The sequence below is a fragment of the Mustela lutreola genome, chromosome 14 (genome assembly GCF_030435805.1).
Source record: "Mustela lutreola isolate mMusLut2 chromosome 14, mMusLut2.pri, whole genome shotgun sequence".
In the NCBI taxonomy this organism is placed as follows: domain Eukaryota; kingdom Metazoa; phylum Chordata; class Mammalia; order Carnivora; family Mustelidae; genus Mustela; species Mustela lutreola.
This window is the reverse complement of record NC_081303.1, coordinates 48,292,993-48,314,944: the sequence shown is the minus strand read 5'-3', so window position 1 is coordinate 48,314,944 and position 21,952 is coordinate 48,292,993. Positions and strand designations below refer to the sequence as shown.

At 39.7% G+C, this 21,952-nt stretch overlaps 1 protein-coding gene across 9 annotated transcripts in view; it reads right to left on the bottom strand.

The window, feature by feature from the left end:
- PPP1R12B (protein phosphatase 1 regulatory subunit 12B) overlaps positions 1 to 21,952 on the bottom strand; it is a 221,067-nt gene that overhangs the window by 55,466 nt on the left and 143,649 nt on the right. The window contains exon 20 of one of the 9 annotated variants that reach the window (XM_059146021.1): positions 14,374 to 15,139. The exons of the other annotated variants lie outside the window; for them this stretch is intronic. Coding sequence (XP_059002004.1) covers positions 15,131 to 15,139 — 9 coding nt within the window. The 3' untranslated portion in view covers positions 14,374 to 15,130. Of the gene's footprint in view, positions 1 to 14,373; positions 15,140 to 21,952 lie in introns of those variants that run through there. 9 annotated transcript variants of the gene reach the window in all.

The window sequence follows — 21,952 nt, the reverse complement described above, 5'->3', positions numbered from 1 at the left end:
GGTGCCAGGGTCCTGGGATCAAGCCCCACATCAGGCTCTCTGCTCAGTGGGGAGCCTGCTTCTTCCTCTCTCTCTGCCTGCCTCTCTGCCTACTTGTGATCTCTGTCTGTCAAGTCAAATAAATAAATAAAACCTTAAAAAAAAAAAAGAAATAACAAGTGTTGGTGAGAACGTGAAGAAACGGGAACCCTCATGCCTGTTGGTGGGAATGTAAACTAGTCCAGCTACTGTGGAAAACACTATAAAGGTTTCTCAAAAACCTAAAAATAAAAATACTATATGCCATAAAAAAGAATGAACTCTTGTCATTTGTTATAACATGGATGGACCTATAGGGTATTATGCTTAGTGAAATAAGTCAGACATAGAAAGACAAATACTGTACGATTTCACTTACATGTGGAATTTAAAAAACACAAAAACAAAAAACAGAACAGATTTATAAATACAGAGAACAAAATGACAATTGCCAGAAGAGGAGGGTTGGGGGGTAGCCAAAACAGGTTGAAAGGGATTAAGAGGTACGAACTTCCAGTTATGAAATAAACAAGTCACTGAGATGAAAAGTACAGCATCAGGCGTGTAGTCAGTAATACTGTAATAACTTTGTATGGTGACAGATGGTGACTATTCACTGTGGCATGGCCTGATGTGATGTCAAATCGCTATGCTGTACATCAGAAACTAATATAACACTGTAGGTGAACTATACTTCAATTTAAAAAAAAAAAAAATTGTAAAGGGCACCTGGGTGGCTCAGTGGGTTGAGAGACTGACTCTTGGTTTTGGCCAAGGTCAGGACCTCAGGATCCTGAGATCGAGCCCTGCATCAGGCTCTGCACTCAGAAGAGTTTGTTTTTTTTTCTCTCTCTCTCTTTTATTGTCTCTTCTTCTCCCTCTGCCCCTCCCTCAATCTGGCACTCTCAAAATAAATAAATATTTAGGAAAAAAAAGCAACTGTAAACATAAAAAACAAAAGTCAAAAAACCCAATCAAGCCCTACTCTTCCGTGTGATCTCAGTGTAATATCTAACTTCGCACTAAACAAAGAAGCTGTTTCTGAAGGCGACCATCACGAGCACGCAGCCAAGTCAGAAGAGCAGTGAGAGTGAGAGTGGTGCATTTACTCCTCCGTTATTTTTTTGTTGTGTTGAGTGAGAGCTATGCACCTACTTCTCCACTGCTGTTCTGACTACTGGGCATCTGGAGGGGCCACAAGCATTACTTGGGGGAAAAGGGATATATGAGAAGTTCTGAAGGGAACAGTAAGTTGTCACATAACTCCTTTGTCCTTCCATTTTCCCATCTTAATCCTCATTTTTAATGTATGTGATATGAAAATCTTCCCCCTTCTTTGAGGATGGGGAAGATCAATGATGGGAACTCATGTTTCATGATTCTTTCTGCGGAATGCTCTTGAGTGAGGCAGACATATTAGGGATTTTACTGTGAAATGACTCTCTTACCCTCAACTTCTCCTTTGAAATGAATCACTGCAGAGTGAAGAGTCAATCGGCCTTCATTACAATATAAGGAAATAAAGAGCAGAAGGAAGTCATGCAATTCTTTCCATTTAATAAAGGGCTTTTGACATGTGTTCTTTATGAAAAAGCAATAAAAGCTAAAAATCAGACCAACAAAACACAACCACCAAAAGGCTTGTGTATAGTCTGGTGGGTTGCAGAGGGAAGGAGCAGAAGATGATGCCATTTTGAGGTACAAGGTAGGAACACAGAAGCAAAGTGAGATAAGACCTACAAGTTGTTTAGCATGGAGTTCACCAGTTTTTATTAGTCTACAGCACATTTCCCATGTTGCTCTCATACACTTAAATAATGTCCCAGTGTTATAAAAGTTTAAATCCCAGAAACTCACTTAAGCGTAAGGGATTATTACAGATCCTTTAAGAAACCTGTCCCAGAATTAGTTTGTAGGTTTTGTGTTTTGCAATTAATTTTAAAGTGAGTAACAGAAAAAGACAAAGAGAAGTGAGAAGCTACCTCCTTTTTTATGTGAATTAACTTACGTAGTTTTTCCTCTATTCACACTTTCTTTGTAGGCCGTATCTGATAGCAACAGCAGTTAAGTAATGTTAGGTGGGGCAACTCAGAACAGGAGTGGAGGTTTTTTCCAAGGGTACTGGTGGGAGTGGGGGCAATTCTCCCTTAGGGGCATGTGCAAACATGTGGGGACACTGGCTCTCACAGCGACTGCCGAGTGCTAGCAGCATTTAGCAGGCCAGGGTCAGGGATGCTCAAAATGTGCCCTGCTCTGCTCCAGACAGAGCCACACGAGGAAGGAGTAACTACTCTGTCAAAATGCTCACAATACCCTGATCAGTCAAAATGTTTCAACTGATCAGAAGCACTAACAGAGCAAATTAAATCTTTTTTGATTAGCTTAAAAGTAGCCCAAAGGGTGCTCTCTGGTTATATGGCTGGTTAAACACTAAGTACTTAAAACAGTGTAACTTATCTAAACCTTTTGTTAAAACTATATATACTCAGTAAAGAGTAAAGAGTTGTTTTACTTTTTTATTAATATTTTTTATTTTTTGAGAGAGGGAGAGAGAGAGAGCATGCACACTGGTTGGGGTGGGAGGGGGGTAGGGAATAGGGAGAGGGAGAGAGAATCTAAAGCAGGCTCCATGCCCAGTGCAGAGCCCAATTTGGGGCTCAATCCCATGACCCTAAGACCATGACCTGAGCCACAAAGAGCCAGTCACTTAATCGACTAGGCCATCCAGTGCCCCAAGAGTTGTTTTAAAAAGTTATCTTAATACAGTTACTTAAAAAAGTCAAGGAAAGGGGTTGCCTGGGTAGCTCAGTCAGTTAAGTGTCTGCCTTCAGCTCAGGTCATGATCCCAGGATCCTGGGATAGAGACCCCACATCGGGCTCCCTGCTCAGCAGGGATTCTGCTTTTCCCTCTCCCTCTGCCTTTCCCCCTACTCATGTGTGTGCTCTCTCAAATAAATGGATAAAATTAAAAAAAAAAAAAAAACAAGGAAAATGATGCTGAATAATACCATATTTTTTATAATACCCTAATATACTTAATTATACTTTAGTGTAGTCTTTAAAATAAATTTGTTTGGTGCACAAAGATATGTTTGATATTTATGTTGTGCTTATAATCTGTATATCAGGCAAATTGTACTACCATCTGGTGGCAACATGCCTTAAACTAAGCCTCAGTATTTGGCAATAATGAGTTTCTTGACAATGTAAACTACAACTTAAAAACAAATTATAAACACAAAGGTTCAGAAATTCTATCTTAAGTTCAAGTTTTTTAACTGTCATCAGCCTGATTTATTATTTTTTGTAATATTTTGGTAACTTTCTTTACAGCCTATCAATTTGGCTGAATCTTCCATCAGGTGGTAAGAAAAGGAACAATATTTCCCATCATTAGTAATGGCAGAGTTTTAAGGAAAAAGGTCATTATAAAAGAAAAGCAATCTATGTGTGGTTCATGTAGAAGTTTTAAATCTTTCATAACTGTGAGTTTATAGTTGGTCCAGATATAAAATCTGCTCCACTCATCTAGGTTTACTAAGACTACTACTCCGTAGCATTAAAAATGTAGTTAGAAACTCAACACTTGGGACGCCTGGGTGGCTCAGTGGGTTAAACCTCTGCCTTCCACCGGCCCAGGTCATGATCTCAAGGTCCTGGGATGGAGCTCCACATTGGGCTCTCTGCTCAGCAGGGAGCCTGCTTCTCCCTCTTTCTCTGCCTGCTGCTCTACCTGCTTGTGATCTCTCTCTGTCAAATAAATAAAATCTTAAAAAAAAAAAAAAGAGAGAGAGAAACTCAACACTTTATTTTCTTATGCTAGTACAGATCCTGGAAAAGCCACCAAGGAAGCTTCCTAGTCTACAACGAACTGGCACGCACCTTTCTGCTTTGCAGGTACTGCTGACATACACAGCATCAATGGGTGTCCATATGCTTTATGAGCTGTCTGTGTGCCGTGTATATATGCTCTATGTTCATGCTCTCTGCTAAAAATACTTCAAAATAGTTGGAAATGGAAGATGCCACTGCACTGCTATAGGTTTAGTTTCTAATGCCCTCATTTCTCTTACACTCAAATTATTTTCTTCTGTGCCAAGTGAATCCTCTCCATATCCAATTTTTCCTTTTTCTGCTTTTCTCATTTCCACTGGACCTAAGTTTGCCCCTTCACCAGGGATCTGCCAGAGGAAGTTTAAGCTTTGGTTCTGGCTAAAAAGTACAGCTATAACTCTGAAGAGGACATAAAAGATTCTCCCTATATCTAAGGTACAAGAGATTTAAAAAAAAAAAAAAAAAAAAAAAAAAGAAAGCCATTCATTACAGAGAAAAAGTTGAAAGATAAAACACTTCATAGGGAGAGTACTATTCTTTGCCCAAATTATTTTTGCCCATGGCAGGTAAAGAACAGTCTGTTTAATAAGAAATCCATTTCAAACCCCCACACCATAACATCATTCAGAAACACGGCTCCTTTAGTCAGCCATGGTTGGGGGGGGGGACAATTCCCAGGGTACTCAAGTTAATGGTCCTGTCAACCCCGTCATTCCCACATTGCAGTGCCAATGTAATTCCACATAAACACAATTATGTGGAGGCAAACACTGCTGTAGAATATAAATATACTGCTACGTATGCATTTCTCCGAGAAATACAACGTATAACACTCATGAGGCATGGCAATGTTTGTAGCAAAGAGGACCAAAGTGGGGATCAAATTAATTAGATTCCTGGAGTGTGTTGCTTAGCATGCAGTTCCAGAAAGAACTAAGCTCCATGATGACTGACTGATTGACTGGCATATATAGAACCAAATATTGCTTTGAGCACAAAGGGCATATAAGAACTAATATTTGAGTGTGTTGGGCACTGTTCTAATCAGTTTGTGAGATGCTGCATGTAATGTTACTATCTGGGCTAGTCAATTTGGGTGCTGATAACAATGCATTATTGGAGTTAAGGTCATAGTCTCTATACGGTTAGTTAACACATATTTAAACAAACAAACCAAAAAATAAAATTACCTTTTCCATAACAGACTACTGGTGACCTAGCTATCTTACAAATGTATACCACTGGTCCTAATACAAACCGAGAGTACATAATACCTATCATTAAAACTGGAATCAAAACTCTTAAGAGCAAAGCAAATCTGTTTTTAAAAAATATTTTATTTATTTATTTGAGAGAGAGGAAAAAGAGAGAGAGAGAGAGCAAAAGGGGGTAGGGGCAGAGGCAGAGACTCTCAAGACTCTGTGTGGAGCACAGGGCCTGACACAGGGCTCGACCTCAAGACCCTGAGACTTTGACCTGAGCCAAAACCAAGAGTCAGATGCACAACTGACTGCACAAGCAGGCGCCCGGAAAGCAAATCTATTTTTAACCATCCAGAAGGATGATCACGAAGTCTGATGGTCCAACTAGAGAAACCTGTATCACCTAGATACAGTCAAATGTCTTTTTTGGTTACATTTTAAATATTCTGAGTACAGCAGATATACAATGTTACAACAGTTTCAGGTGTATAACAGTGATTTGACAAGTTTATACTTTATGCTATGTTCACCACAAGTGTAGCCACCATCTGTCCTCATACATCACTATTACAATTTCATAGACTCTATCGTTTATGCTGTGCCTTTTATTCCCATGGCATAGTCCATTTGTAACTGAGAGTCTTATCTTCTAACCCTTTCCCTTCTGGCAACCGTCGGTTTGTTCTTGGTATTTATGGATCTGATTCTGCTTTTTATTTTTTATTCATTTGGTTTTTTGTTTTGTTTCTTTAGATTCTACGAATGAGTGAAACCACATGGTATTTGTCTTTCATCTCAGTCTGACTTATTTCACTTAGCATAATAGCCTCTAGGTCCAAATCATGTTATTTCCAATGGCAGAAGCTCATCTTTTCTTATGGCTGCATAATATTCCATGGCACATGTGTGTGTGTGTATACATACATATATATATATATGTATGTATATACACACACACACAAATACACACACTCACATCTTCCTCATCTGTTCATCTATTAATGGACACTTAGGCTGCTTCCATACCTTGGCTGTTGTAAATAATGCTGCAATAAACATGGGATGCATATTATCTTTTCTTTCTTTTTTTTTAAAGATTTTTATTTATTTATTTGAGAGAGAGACAGTGAGAGAGAGCATGAGAGGCGAGAAGGTCAGAGGGAGAAGCAGACTCCCCATGGAGCTGGGAGCCTGATGCGGGACTCGATTCCGGGACTCCAGGACCATGACCTGAGCCGAAGGCAGTTGCTTAACCAACTGAGCCACCCAGGCGCCCTGCATATATCTTTTCTAATGAGGTTTTTTTTTTTTTTTTTTTTAAATACCGCAATAGCAGAATTACTGAATCAGATGGTATTTCTATTTTTAATTTTTTGAGGAACTTCCAGTTTTCCAAAGGGGCTGTACCAACTAACATCCTCATCAATAGTGTGTAAGGGTTCCCTTTCTCTCTATATCCTTGTGAACACTTGCTAAATCTTGTATTTCACATTTTAGCTACTCTAACAGGTATAAGGGGGTATCTCATTATGGTTTTGATTTGCATTTCCCTGATGATTAGTAATGCTGAACATCTTTTCCTGTGTCTGTTGGCCATCTTTGGAAAAATGTCTATTCTGGTCCTCTGACCATTTTTTACTCTGATTTGTGTGTGTGTATGTATGATGAGTTGTATAAGTTCTTTAAATATTTTGGAGATTTCGGATATATCACATTTGCAAACATCACCCCCTCAGTGTGTTGTCCTTTTGTTTTGTTGATGGTTTCCTTTGCTGTGCAAAAAGCTTTTTATTTTGATGTAGTCCAAATTGATTATTTTTACTTTTGTTTACCTTGCTTTAGGAGACGTATCTAGACATATCATTATGGCCAAGTCAGAGAAATTACTGCCTGTGTTCACTTCTTCAATTTTTATGGTTTTAGATCTCACATTTAGGTTTTTAATCCATTCTAATTAGTCAAATATCCATATTGTTCCAGTCCTTAGTCCTCTTTTTTTTCTTTAAAGTGTTTATTTATTTATTTGTCAGAGAGAGAGAGAGAGCGAGCACAAGCAAGCGGGTGGGCAGTAGGCCGAGAGAGAGCAAGGAGCCCGATGCAGAACTCAATCTCAGGACCCTGGGATCATGACCTGAGCAGAAGGCAGATGCTCAACCAACTAAGCCACCAAGGCATCCCTTTAGTCCCCTTTCCATCATGTCATATGGTCTGATGGCTTTAAATACCATCTGCCCTCTATACACTCCAAAGATGCAACAGCTCTGTCATTTTCCCAGCTGGATATCTAATAGGTATCTTAAACTTAACATATCTTAAAACTGGATTCCTGATTTTCCTCCCTAACCTTGAACACCTGTAGACTTTCCCATGTCAATTGACAGCAACTCTATCTTTTTCAATTCCTCAGGCCAATAGACCTTGGAGTCATCCAAGACTCCTCTTTCCCTTACATCCCACAGATCCAGAATATATCAACCCTCAACACCTCTACCACTGCCACATGATCCAAGTTCCCATCATTTTTCTTGCCTGGATTACCATAATAGTCCCTCAGCTTCTACTCTTGTCTCAAGTCTAATCTCAATGCAGCAGCTAGAATTCTTTTAAAACTTAAGTCAGATCATGTCACTTCTCTACTCAAAATCCTGCGAAGGCTCTTCATTTTATTCATAGGAAAAACAAAGGTTCACAACATCCTCTACCTACATGATCTGATTCTCTTTCCTACAATTCTCCTCTATAATTTCTTGTATGTGCCAGAACTTGCCCACCCCATGGCCTTTGCTCTAGCTGTTTCCCCTGCCGGGAACACTCTTTCTCCAGATATCTTCGTGTTAACTCTCTCACCTTCAAATCTTTGTTCAAATCTTGGTCTGTCGACAAGGTTTACTCAGGCAACCTACCTGGTACTATAACCTGTCCTTTTCCCGCCAATCCTCCTTATTCCAACTCTTTTAATTTCAAACAGCATCTGTCACTGTCTAACATGCTATATACTTCATTATGTTTATTGCTCACTGTCTGTCTCCTCCTCCCTGATGGAATGTTAAGCTTCACGAGGCCAGGAACTGTCTTGCTGACTCACGTATTCCAAGTACCTACAGCAATGTATGGCAAATATCAGGCACTCAAATATTTGATGAACGAGCGAGTGATGTTGATTTTAAATTTAGTATGATCTTCACAGTACACACATTCCATGTGTGCTTTATATCTACTGGATCAAGAGGGTTAATTATGTTGTTCAAATCTTTTATGTCCTTAAGTACTTCTGTCTATTTGACATTAGTTTCTGATAGCGGTGTGTTAAAATCTGCAATGCTGAATGTCAATATACTATTTCCTGGCAACTCTGTCAGCTTTTTATAAATGTTGAAACTGTATTTTAGTGTCTACAGTCCATTATTTTATATCTTGTTTGTGGACTGTTCCTTTTTTTTTCTTTTAACAAGTAAGAAATATCTTCCTATAATTTGATGCTTTTTACTTGAAATTATATTTTTTGGGGGGCTCCTTAAAAAAATATAAATTCAGTTAATTAACATAGAGTGTAGTATTAGTTTCAGAGGTAGAGTTCAGTGATTCATTAGTCATGTACAACACCCAGTGCTCATTCCATCACGTGCCCTCCTTAATGCCCATCACCCAGTTACCCCACCCACCACCCCCCTCCCCTCCAGCAACCCTGTTTGTTTCCTATAGTTGAGTCTCTTATGGTTTGTCTCCCTCTCTGTTTTCATCTTATTTTATTTTTCCCAGGTTTGTTTCTTTTAGGAATCAGAATCATGCTGTATGTATTGTTCTTTGAAGTGCTTGTTGATGTTCTCAGCCTAGCACACTCCTTTTACCCATTATATATTCCACAGAATTAGTGTCACTATTTGGGATGCTTCATTCTCCTGTTCTAATCAAGCCCAGTTTTGTGCACAGACTCGAGCACAGGGTTGGAATCTGGGGGTCAGACTGTCAGTTTGAGCCGCTGGCAATCTGAGGTGAAGGTGTGTTGACTTGGCATTGAGCAGGAGGCAGGTGGCAGGAAATTATCTTTTGATGGATATTAATGTTGTCATATCAGTTTTTTTCTTCGTGGGCATCTGCATATATTTTTCCCCATATTTTTTTTACCCCCTTCAGTATCATTTTGAAGACAGCAGAAAGTAAGCAGAATAATCTGAGTGCCTCTCTGGCTTTGTAGATTAATTTATGTTCATTATGATTGCTTATGTATTTTATTTTATATTTCCTATCTACTATGTTTTCCCTTTGCTTCTTTTTATCTCCTTTCCTGCCTTCTACTGAATCGAGTAAATATATTTTTAAAATTACCTATTTTTTCAGGGGCGCCTGACTGGCTCAATAGGAAGAACATGTGACTCCTGATTTCAGGTTTATGAGTTCGAGCCCCATGTTGGGTATAGAGATTATTTAAATAAGTAAGTAAACTTCAAAAATTTTTTTAAAAATTACCAATTTTTCCACTACTGACTTAGGAATTGTATCTTCTATTTCTATATTCCTCTTTAGTGGTCATTCCTACATTCAACAAAGTTATTTAAATGTTATTTTTTCAGTTTATAAACTTAATCAGTATCCTCTCTACTTAAAATAAGGACCTCACCATGCTTTTATATATTTAACACATTGTTGTCGCTAGAGTTTTAGATCCAGTTTTTTACACATAAAAGAAAAAATATTGGGTTTATCACCATATTTTACTATCTCTGCTTCTAGTATTCCACTGTTTTCTTGCATGTACTTCTCTTTTTGCTTTTTCCCTTTGGTTCTTTCACTAGCAAGAGTTTGGGGGTTGAGAAGTTAGCCCCTGTGTATCTGCAAATGCTTTTATTTCATTCTTTTTTTTTTTTTTAAAGATTTTATTTATTCATTTGACAGACAAAGATCACAAGTAGGCAGAGAGGCAGGCAGAGAGAGAGGAGGAAGCAGGCTCCCCGCTGAGCAGAGAGCCGGACTTGGGGCTCGATCCCAGGACCCTGGGATCATGACCCGAGCTGAAGGCAGAGGCTTTAACCCACTGAGCCACCCAGGTGCCCCTGTTTCATTCTTGTACACACAAAGCACTGCACAGAACTGTAGGTTTATAATTGTCTTTCCACAGTACTTTGAGGATATTGTCTACTGCAGCCAGAGCCGAATGCCGATTTTGTAGATACATTATCTGTATTTTTTCTTTGCATTTAAAATTTTTTCTCAGAGCACCTGGATGGCTCAGTTAGTTGGGTGTCTGACTACTGGTTTCCACTCAGGTCATGATCTTGGGATCACAGGATCAAGCCCCATGTCAGGCTCCAAGCACAGAGCCTGCTTCGGATTCTTTCTCTCCCTTCTCCTCTGCCCCGCCCTTTGCTCACGCTCTCTCTCTCTCTCTCTAATAAATAAATAAAATCTTAAAAAATTTTTTTCTCTATATCATTAATATCCTACAATTTCATTATGGAAATGATTAACAGCCATGGGTTTATTTATTGTGCTTTATGGATGAGGTTTTTCTATTCTGAGGACTCCTGCCTTCATGGATTAATACTCTACTGCAATCTTTATTATTATCCCCTCTTTTTCATTCCCTCTCTCTGCTTCTTTGGCCTCCTGGCAGACGTGAGCTTGAGCTCCTCAGGCTGTGTTCTGTGTCCCACTTCTCTGCCATCTCCACGCTGCACTGAGATGTTTTCTCCACCCTATTTCCAGTTCACTGGTTTTTCTCTGAAGCTGGAAGCAGTATGCTGTGCAAGTCTCTTTCTTCTGTCACCTCATTAGATATTGTTTTCATTTAAATATTACATTTTCACTTCCAAGACCTCGAAGTGGTTCTTTCTCATACCTTTCTGTTCTTCTTCCTTTTTTTAAAAAAAGATTTCTTTTTTTTTCTTCCCATTTGTCAGAAAGGGAGAGCGAGCACAAGCAGGGGAAGCAGCAGGCAGAGGGAGTGGCAGGCTCCCCGCTGAGCAAGGAGACTGATGTGGGACTCATCCCAGGACCCTGGGATCATGAGTTGAGCCAAAGACAGACGATTAACCAACTGAGCCACCTAGGCATCCTGCACACCTTTCTGTTCTTGTTTTATTACCTGTTATTCTTGTTTTGTGGGATCTAACTTCTTTTGTATGTTGAGAATTTTATTTTAAAACCCTCTTTAGACTGTTCTATTACCTTTTCTCTCAGGTATCAATTCTCTCATTTGTTGGGTTTCCTGACTGCTTTTCATGGTCTTAAATTTTATGAATTCTTTATAGGATTTTGAGGACTCAATTTCTATGACAGTGTTAAAATATGAGTATCTGTCTCTACAGGGTGGTTTCAAGTTGCCTCATCTTAGACCTGGTAAGATGCTGGCCTTGAACCCCATCTTAAGTTGACAGCTATGGTTCTGTCTTGAGTGGGTCCTTGTGCTTGCAGCCTCTGGCTGTCCTTTCTAATTTCTGGCCAGGTGCAAGCGATGTATTTCTATAATGCTACTGGGATGAGCTGAACTAACCCAGCCCACATTTGCAGGTAGCATAGTGTGTTCCTGGTTTATGTTCTGAGTAGGCAGAATCTTTACAAAAAAACCCTGACCCAATTGCCTATATCCATTTATAGCTCCCCTCCCACAGTGGCTTTTCTCTCCATTATTGGCCCAAAGAGACTTTCCATCTTGTTTTTAAGTATGATTGTGTACTTTTAAAAATCTTTAAAAAATATTTACCCACTACTTCTTAATTTTGTAATGAGAGGAACAGGATTCAGTGTCCTTACTTTGCCATCCTGACGTGGAAGTCCTAGGAGTAGCTTTTAGTTTTGAAATAATAACAGTTCAATTCTCCTAATCTCACCAGTCTATAAACATTAGCAAATATATCCAGGGTTTGAACTTAAAATCAACTGTAGTAGAGGAACATTCTGATTACTTCTAAGTAGTTTGGATTAAAATATGTAACAGATAGATTGAAAGACCAGAAATGGAGGGAAGATGATTTTAAAAGGTAAGAAACTTGGGACAGCAGCAGACTTAATTGTAGACCTTGTGTATAAACTCTACTATAAATGGAATCAGACTGAGCAAAAGAAGAAGGTGCTTCCCGTGACCTTGGGCCAGCACTGCCGCCAGCAGAGTCTTGTCATAAGCACCACCTGCACTCCAGCACCTGGAAGACAGCCATCAGCGCAGTGGAAAGAATGCCGATCTGGGAATTCAGAACTGTTCTAGCTCATTCTCTGCCACTAAGCTATTGTACAGCATAGGTTAAGCCATGATCCCTTTTGGGGTTCCAGGCATTTTATCTGTAAAATAAGGGAGCTGAGCTAGAAGAGCTTCTAAAGTACCTTCCAGAAATAATTTTCTGTGATCTCAACAGTTTGGTACTTCATAAGTATGCCCAATCTTCCATTATTTGGTTTGCTGAGTCAATAACTTGCCAGGTAAAGGAAGAAAACCATGCATTTCTGAACCCAGTCTTCAAAAACTGAAACTTATGATCACCAGAGGTATGGCTTTTTTTGATCACCACTCTGCAATGGAACAGCCTACTGGTGCCTGATGACTGTATGAAGTTTCTGTGTGGGTGTAGACACAATCTAAGTTTTAAATAGAGAAAAGCAAACCAAGCCAGACCAAAACAAAACCCCTACACAGTCTCAGACACCACAGAGGAAACAGGTCTTTTCTACAAACATATCTGTCACTAATAGTTGAGAAGACAATGAAAAATCATACACTGAGCACATCAAAGTGCAGAGAGTGGCAAAAGTAGGCATCCTGCCGCAGTCACAGGACGTGAGGGGTCTGACTGTGCTCACTGTAAAGTCTGCACCATGATAGAGTTCATGTAGGGGAAAGAATGAGGAAGGAAAGAATAAAGTTGAAGTTCTACTGAAAAGAAGGAAGAGTGAATTAAAAATCTAAAAATTCAGTTAAGGTGGCAAGGAAAACTCAATCATCTTAGAGCTTCTTAGCACCTGGACTAAGTCACAGTGTGAATTTCTATGAACTGTTTAATTTCACCACATTGCACTAAAAGTGACAGAGATTCCAACTGCATAGATGAGAAGATGGAGAATTAGCATGTGACCAGCCCCACTCCCAAGCAGTCTTCAGACAACATTCTAAAGACACTTACGAAACAAACAAACAAACAAAAAACCCAGAACCCAACGTTCACTGAAAGGAACCTTACCATCCACATGCTACGTGTGGGGCACAGTACTCTGCAGCTACACAGCTATGTGTGGACACAGACTGTATTAGGGGCGGGGTGGGTGCCCAGGAGACTTCTGACTCCGCTATCCAGCACGTGTACTCCATCAGAAACACACAACCCATCACCAGAGACAGAAAAAGTGCTCTTACAAAATTCCCACTTGGTTCAGTCTTCACTTTCAGGCAAGCCATCACTTTATGGAAGTTTGTGTGGCCAAAGCATTTAAGGAAAAAAAAAATATATATATATAAGTAGCACAGGAGCATTAAAGAAAAATAGAAAAAAGCCAGTCATATTTAGTCTCACCTTAGAAACACAATCATTGGTAACACTCTGGAGACTCTCCCCTCTGGTCCTTTTACCTGGACCTGGGTGTCCTCTATCCCTTCACAGTTGTACTCCTATTACATACATAATTGTACATCTAGTTCATATAGTAATATTTTATCATAAGCATTTATCCAGGTTATTACACTATCTTTGTAACTCAATTTTAAATGGCTGCCTCATACTCTAATCTGTTCCAAGGAAACACCCGTAAATGGCTAGTAGTCAGGGAACAGGAAAGCAAACTATGATTCATAGTATTCCCTTGCATGGGTGAATCATAGTTTACTTAACTGTTGCCAGAATACTGGACAGTTAGGTTGTTTCCAATTCTTCCACCATCACGAACAGCTAAATGGACTCAATCTGTTTTGTTCAATAGTACCTCCCAAACAGTGTTTCACATAATAGGTACTCAAGTATTTATTGAATGAATAAACGTTTATAGAGCTACATACATATAATATACAGAAAAATCTCTGTATATAAAGAATATATATACAGAAAATCTCTGTATATAAAGCTTCCCAACTTTCCTAGATTTAGGACTGTGTCTTAGAGAAAGATTCCCGTAAGTGGAAATTCTGTATCAAATTGGGGCTTTTCATAGTCTGACAGTTTGCTTTCCAAAAAGGAAGTATTAACTTGCATTCTCAACAGTAAAATACACGGAGGCCCATTTCACTATACTCATGTAAACTGGGCATTATCTTTTTAAAACTTTGCGTATTTTGGTTAGTGGGGAAAAAAAAAGCCCTACTTACAATACTAATTTACAGTTTTGAATACTAGTGAGGTTATGTACTTTCTCTTATAGATGTTCACCACTGTCCATCTTGAAATAGTTTTCTAATAATCTTTAATATCTAAATCAAATTTATTCCTTAAGCTCAGTGGTAGGCTGCAATTAAAAAAAGACATTTTTAGGGAGCAAATTCTGGAAGAAACTTTAAGAGACTAACCTAAATGCATAGCTGGGAGTAGCTTATTCATACTTAGGCATTATTATTACACTGCAATGTGCTTTTATTAATTGTCAAGTTGGAAGCGAGAAGTCTCAGTTCTTGACCTTTCCCTAACACTTATCTGCTATACAGCTCTGTTTTTTTTTTTTTTTAAAGATTTTATTTATTTACTTGAGAGAGAGACAGTGAGAGAGAGCATGAATGAGGAGAAGGTCAGAGAGAGAAGCAGACTCCCCATGGAGCTGGGAGCCCGATGCGGGACTCGATCCCAGGACTCCAGGATCATGACCTGAGCCGAAGGCAGTCGTCCAACCAACTGAGCCACCCAGGCGTCCCGGTATACAGCTCTGTTTTATTTGTGTCATTTTTCCGGGGTGATGATACAGCTGAGGAGGGGCCATGCTGGGAGGAAAAGGTTCCCATATAATTCTCCTGGAATTTGTCTTTCAGGAAGCCATTCTAGATTAATCCAGAACCTCTCAGGATTGTTTTCCACAACTGCACTCTATTGAACTTCTTTAGCTATGATAATCTTGGGGTGGCTTAGCAGAACTTTGTCAATCCTGAATTAGGCTTTCTGTCTAATCCTCAATTAGGTGCTCTGTAAACAAGTGAAACACAAAAAAGGTAAGATGGTCAGAGAAAAAATGGTAGGTCTGGACAACATGATCAGTAATGAGAACCTGACAGTGACTGATAATTGCATCTCACTAGCTAATCCTTTCATAATTGCCAGCAGAACATGGAAAATGCTCCTCTGGGGTAGAGGAATATTTGCTTTTCATTCCTTCAAAATATGCTTGCAGGAGCAGGCAAGAATGTTGGCCTACCATCTGTTCTCAAAAAGGAGAGGGAGCAGAAATGTGGAATAAGGACTGTTAAGAGGAAGCCCAATTCAGAGTAAAGCATGAAATCGGACAGTCACCACAATCTGCCAAATGATATGGTGATTAGATGTGTTTGAACTCTTTAAGTCTTGACAAAGTCTTTCTCTCTCCCTCTTTCCCTCCCTCCCTCCCTCTCTTTTTTCTTTCCTTCTTTCCTTCTTTCAGAGCAAACCATCTTGGAGCTTCGCCTACAGAGCAAATGGCTGCTAACAAGATGCTATGAACCCCCAGGAAGCTCACTGAGATCATTATTGTGGACAGTCACAGAGAGAAGAGGCCACTAATTCAGCGTCACCCAGACCACCACACTGCTCTCACAGCAGCAAGATCTTCTTATTGCCAAATCCACTCAGACTCTATGTGGATTATAGAATCAAACTGGATATGATTACAGAGGGCTGTGGTAGCTACAGTTTGTCTTTCCAGCAATTTATCCCTTTCTTTTCTTTTGGTAACAGGATCCTTTTAGCCTGTGGGGAGCCATACACATAGCTGACCTTCTCCTAACCCTCCCCTTGCAACAAGGGGTAGCTCCTGCTGCTACTTCCTCATTATCACAACCATCACTACCACTGTCATCATCATTACCACCACAATGGTAGTTACCATTTACTGAGCACTTCCCATGTCCAGTAAGGTAAGCTTTATCTGTATTATCTCATTTAAAGGAATGACCTATGTGATAGCTACTGTTATTTCTTACATGTTAGAGTTCTAAGAAACTGAGGCACAGAAGGAGTATGTACTTTGCCCAAGGTTGCACAGTAAGTAGCAGAGCAGGGATCTGAACTCAAATTCCTTGGTTCCAAAGTGCTGGCTCTTAACCACTATGCTTCACTGCCCTTCTGTCTAATCTCTGGCTACAGAAATAGGCTCAGGAGGTTCAACTGACCCAGACAGGGTCAATGGGATAGACAGACACTAAGACAGAGACAAAATTCTTCCTCTTGTGGTCTACACAGAGGAGGCTGCAGAGCTCCGATGACCAAGTTTTAGCCTCCTGAATTTAGCTATGCCTGATACCAGCCTGGATCAATGTGCAGATTTCTCAGTTACATGAGCCTTCTGCCTGAGCTACATGAAATTACATTTCAGTCACCTCGAGTCCTTGAAACTTTTCACTCCCTTTTTGGACGGGACATAGTCTTCCCTGACTCTTTAGCTTCTTCTCTGACCATTTCCACCCTGATCTCTTTCATGGGCACCTCTCCTCCTCAATCATTTTGAGGCCTCCCCTGGGGAATGTGCTCCTTTTGCCCATCCTGCTTCAGAATCATTGTGATGCTGAACCAGTTACCCAAATGAGTGCATCCCTTACAACAATGGGGAAGAAAAAAAGTTGAGAAGCAACTGTCCTACAAGTTATTCTTGGAAAATATCACTCTCTTCAGAGTTCAAAACTATTACCAGCAGGCTGATACCTCTAACTCTTTATTTCTAGCCCCCAAACCTCCCACAGTTCAGGCCTCTCTAACTGCCGATAGGATATTTAATTTCATAAGTCCGATAGGTACCTCAAAGTCAGCATGTCCAAAAGCAAACACATTATCTTCATCACAAACATGTTCTTCCTCCTGAATTCCCAATCTCATTAATGGCATATGATCCATGCAGCCATCAAAGTTGGAAATATGAATGTCATCAACTGGACTGTTCTAAAAATCTTCATAGAAGACATACCTAAATACTAGATATTCTGCTACATCCTGTGTAGCGAAAACAACGAACAAGAAACAGACCTCGCTTTTAAGGATTTTAGTTTAATTGGTGAATACCACACAGTAATAATTACCACTATATATTAAAGATTAATTCAAGATACTGAGGAGAACCTAATCTACTCTAAGGAGGGGTCAAAGGAAGCTTCTTGGAGGCCCTAGTTGGGGCCTAATCTAAGTCATAAATGGGTGTTAAAAAAGGGAGTGGGCAGAGGAATAGGCAGTAAAGTAGGAGGAAGAGCATTCCAGGAAACGGGAATGAAGTGTGAAAGCTCAAAAATATGGGGTGGGGTGGGGGGAAGACTGATGAAGTACTATTAAACTCGCAGCTTTCGTTAATTAAAAACTTGCTAAAGCTAGGCACTATTTAAAGTGAAATACATTATTATTGCTGTCCTTACATCAAGCCTACAAGATAGGAATAACAATCCCATTTTTACAGTCAATTAAAGCACTTTTAGAATTCAGAGAGGTTAAATTACTTTTCTGAGACCATACAGCTAAAAAGAGATGGAACTTGCTTTGGCCCTAGGTTTTCTGGCTCCAAAGCCAATAGTTTCTACCGATCCATGTATCTTCTCAACCACTCTAGACTCTTCTTCTTCTTTTTTTTTTTTTTTTTTTTAAGATTTTGTTTATTTGTCAGAGAGAGAGAGAGGGAGAAAGAGTGAGCACAGGCAGACAGAGAGGCAGGCAGAGGCAGAGGGAGAAGCAGGCTCCCTGCCGAGCAAGGAGCCCGATGTGGGACTCAATCCCAGGACGCTGGGATCATGACCTGAGCCGAAGGCAGCTGCTTAACAAACTGAGCCACCCAGGCGTCCCCTAGACCCTTCTTTATGTTCACTGTCCACATCCAGTAAAATATCAAATCCTGTTGAGTTTTCATATTTCTTAAGTTCCTCCCATTCAAACCACACTTAATATTAGAAATCTTGTTCATTACCTTTCATTTAGATACAAATAGACTCTAATTGTTCTCTAGATATTAAAAAAAAAAAAACAACTGTGTGTGTGTGTGTGTGTGTGTGTTGCATATTACATAAAGTCAGATCAGAACTACTTCATTTTCTCCATTTGAGATCCACCAACTTACCCGTATAAGTTCTGTTCCACAGAAGAACTATTCCTGCTTCTGTCTAGAGCTGGCCCTGGGGTCTTCTAGGGCGTGGTCATGGACGCCTTTGTCCTCTTTATGTTCTTTTCCTGAGAGATCTCACCCAGTTCACCATCTCTGAGTATCATCTTTAAGACAATGACTTCCAAATAGCTTCATCTCCAGCTCTAATATCTCCCATGATCACCAGATTCCTATATTCAACTGCCTATGCAGTATCTCAACTTGTCTGTCTGATAGGAATACCACCTGCCCCATTAAAATACGAGTATTATGAGTCTGGCAGGATCATTGTCTACCTTATACATTTCTGTATCCTTAATGCATAATACTTAACACATACTAGGTAACCAATAACCATTTCTTTATTGAATAAAGGCATGCTGCTATGTGAGCCAAAGACTTCCTGAATGGGACTGAACTGTCCTAGAGGGCCTTTAAGAATTTGATTCTTTGCAGGTTAAATGGACATTTTTGGAGTAGAGGTAGGAGTACAGATTGGCTCTAAGTCCCCTCAGTGCGCCATAGTTAATCCTACTTTTTAATAATGACCTGGGAGATTAGCAATCTCTAAATATTATACCTGTAGGAAGAGTGTCAAATCTGCCTGTTAAGAATCACCTAGGCGACTTCTACTATAATACAGATTCCCAGGCTTTCCATCCTCCACCACCATCTCCCCTCCTAATTCAGAACCTCAATGGGGAGAGGCCTAAAATTCTGTATTATAAACAAATGACCCCCGTGATTCTTACTGACAAGTCTGAGGAAGACGACTAGAGAAGCTTCATAATTATGTAATTATTGAAAATGGCTCAGCTTGCTGGGTAGCAGTATCCAAATTTGCCCTTAGTGCTAAGTCGAACACACCCAAAATGATTTATAAGTTGCCCAAACACTATTTCCTTAGGTTTATTTGAGAACCCGAGGTCACCAGTGACTGCAAAGACTTCTTAGACAACGTCATATATTAGGCAGAACTTTATTCTATAGAAAGGATCTGGTTTCATTTACTTGGCACAAAATTCATTGTGCCAACCCATCGCTGATTCCCATATGTGATATGAGTCTTTACTGTGACATATCACTGTCAGCTCTCATCACTTTTTTCCTTAAATCTGTTCAATAACCAGAATTTTAGCTTCTCTTTCCAAAAATCCATTGCTCTTAATGATCATTTCAGTAAGTGCAAGGTCAAAGCTTTAAAGAGTTCTGTCATCCCCTTTGTAAATCTCCCCCAAATTCTTCCAAAGTTAACAAGGCAAAAACAAAAAAAGAATAAAAAAAACCACCCAAAACTAATATACTCCATAACCTACTCCTGACTAAGGAATTCAAATGACAACCAGCAATTAAAGTGAATGACAGGTATCCTTCCAAGAATCTGTGAGCCTTAAAGGCAAACTTATTTATGGCCATAGCCTAAAAAAAGCAGAATTTCTCAAGTGTTAAGTGATTGTATATCGCCGAACTGTAATTTTAGCTAACCTCAAAGTCAGGTCTTTGGGAGGTAAAAAGGGATATGATCAGATGAAAAAAAGCAGATAGGGACATATTAGGAGAATTTCAGACTTTGTCCTTAAAAGGTAATGAACTACCAGATGGCAGCTACACTTGTGGTAAGCCCAGTAAACCTGCAGACTTGCTGAGTCACTATGTTGTACACCTGAAACCAATGTAACACTGTGTGTCAACTATGCTTCATTAAAAAGGTAAATGTTTAAGAAAGAAAAAAGGTACAGAACGAAGAGAACAGGGAAACTACACTTAAAATGACATGGAAGAAATTCTCCCTCTTTTACTCCTTCATTCAGGAATTGTTAGAGCTTGTTTTCTGCGGCGTGACCAAAACTGATGCTTTCCAAGCGCAGAAAAACAGCATGTCTCACTCCACATGATTCCCCTTGCCCCACAAAGTGTCAATGATACTAAAGAATCAGAGGAATTGGAAAAATGCTGAATTACCAGAAAAGCGCTTGGAGGAGAACAAACTGACATTTGGAGCCACGTTTACATCAGCAAATATTTCTGAATCTGTAGCCAAGAGCAGAGGCTGGCAAACTGTGGCCTGGGCCGTAAGCCAAAGCCAGCCCACCAACTTGCTTTAATAAGTAAAGTTTTATTAGAACATAGCCACTCCATTTGTTGACATACTGTCTATGGCTACTCTCCCACTATAACAGCAGAGTTGAGTAGTTGCAACCGACTATATGGACCAAAGAGTAGAAAATATTACAATCAGGCCCTTTATATAAAAGGTTTGCTAAGCCCTGACCTAGAAAGTGTAATGTATGCAAGATGAAAACTAGGCTGGCCCTGCTGCTGTTGTCCCTCCCCCAATACACACCACTGGAGAACAGACATGGACATCTGCCCTCCCTGTGGACCTCAAGAAGGGGGTGTTGACCCTCCACAAGAGCCAGCAAGCAGCTCTACTAGACACCTGAAGAAATAAGAAACTAAGAATTCAGTACCATAGATAGCCCATGACTCACCAACTTGGTATACCACTTTTCAAAGTCACCCAACAGCTAAGTAATTTTAGTTTGAGCTATAAACTTGCCCATGTTTTTTTAATTGAGGTGTATATGATACACATTATATTAGTTTCACGTGTACAACACGATCATTAGATATTTGTATATATTTCAAAATAAACATAATAAGTCTAATTAAAATCCCTTACCATAGTTACAGAACTTTTTTTCTTACCATAAGAACTTTTTTTAAATTATAATAACTTTTAAGACTTATTCTCTTAGCAACCTTCAACCATGAAACACAGCATTTTATTTATTTATTAAAAATTTTATTTTTTTGACAGACAGATCGAAAGTAGGCAGAGAGGCAGGCAGAGAGAGAAGGCCATGGGCGGGGGGAGCAGGCTCCCTGCTAAGCAGAGAGGACCCTTGGATCATGACCTGAGCTGAAGGCAGAGGCTCAACCCACTGAGCCACCCATGTGCCCCATGAAACACAGCATTTTATTTTATTATTTATTTTTAAAAGATTTTATTTATTTATTTGACAGATAGATCACAAGTAGGCAGAGAGGCAGGCAGAGAGAGAGAGAGAGAGAGAGAGAGGAGGAAGCAGGCTCCCCGCCGAGCAGAGACTGATGCGGGGCTGGATCCCAGGAGTCCGAGATCATGACCTGAGCCGAAGGCAGCGGCTTTAACCCACTGAGCCACCTAGGCGCCCCACAGAGCATTTTAAACGATAGTTGCCATACTGTTTGTTAAGTCCTCATGACTTATGCCAATGGGTTTTAAAAATGTCCCCTCTTTTCTTCTCAGTAGTCAGTAACATTGGTATAGTTTAAGGTGTTAAGAGTTCAGGGCATAAAAAACATTTTTAAAGCAATGAAAAGCCAAGTATTTTCAAAAGCACATACTGGTAAGTCATACCTGTATGAACATTGTCTTGAAAAATCATACTTGGATATAAAACTTTGGATTTTCTATGAAAAAAAAGTCATGTCACTAAATGGCTGCTGACTCTTGAACTTGTTTCATCGAAGACTGAGATGGTAGAGACAAAATTAAGACTGGTAGACTGTAAGCATTTATCTTTAGGTTTTCACCCCAACTATCCTACCTTTTAGCTTGTACATGAATTATAGCTTTAAAAGCAACATCTGTTAGCACCTTGAGGGCAACATTCCTGCTGGGGCAAATCTATAAACACTCCATTTGC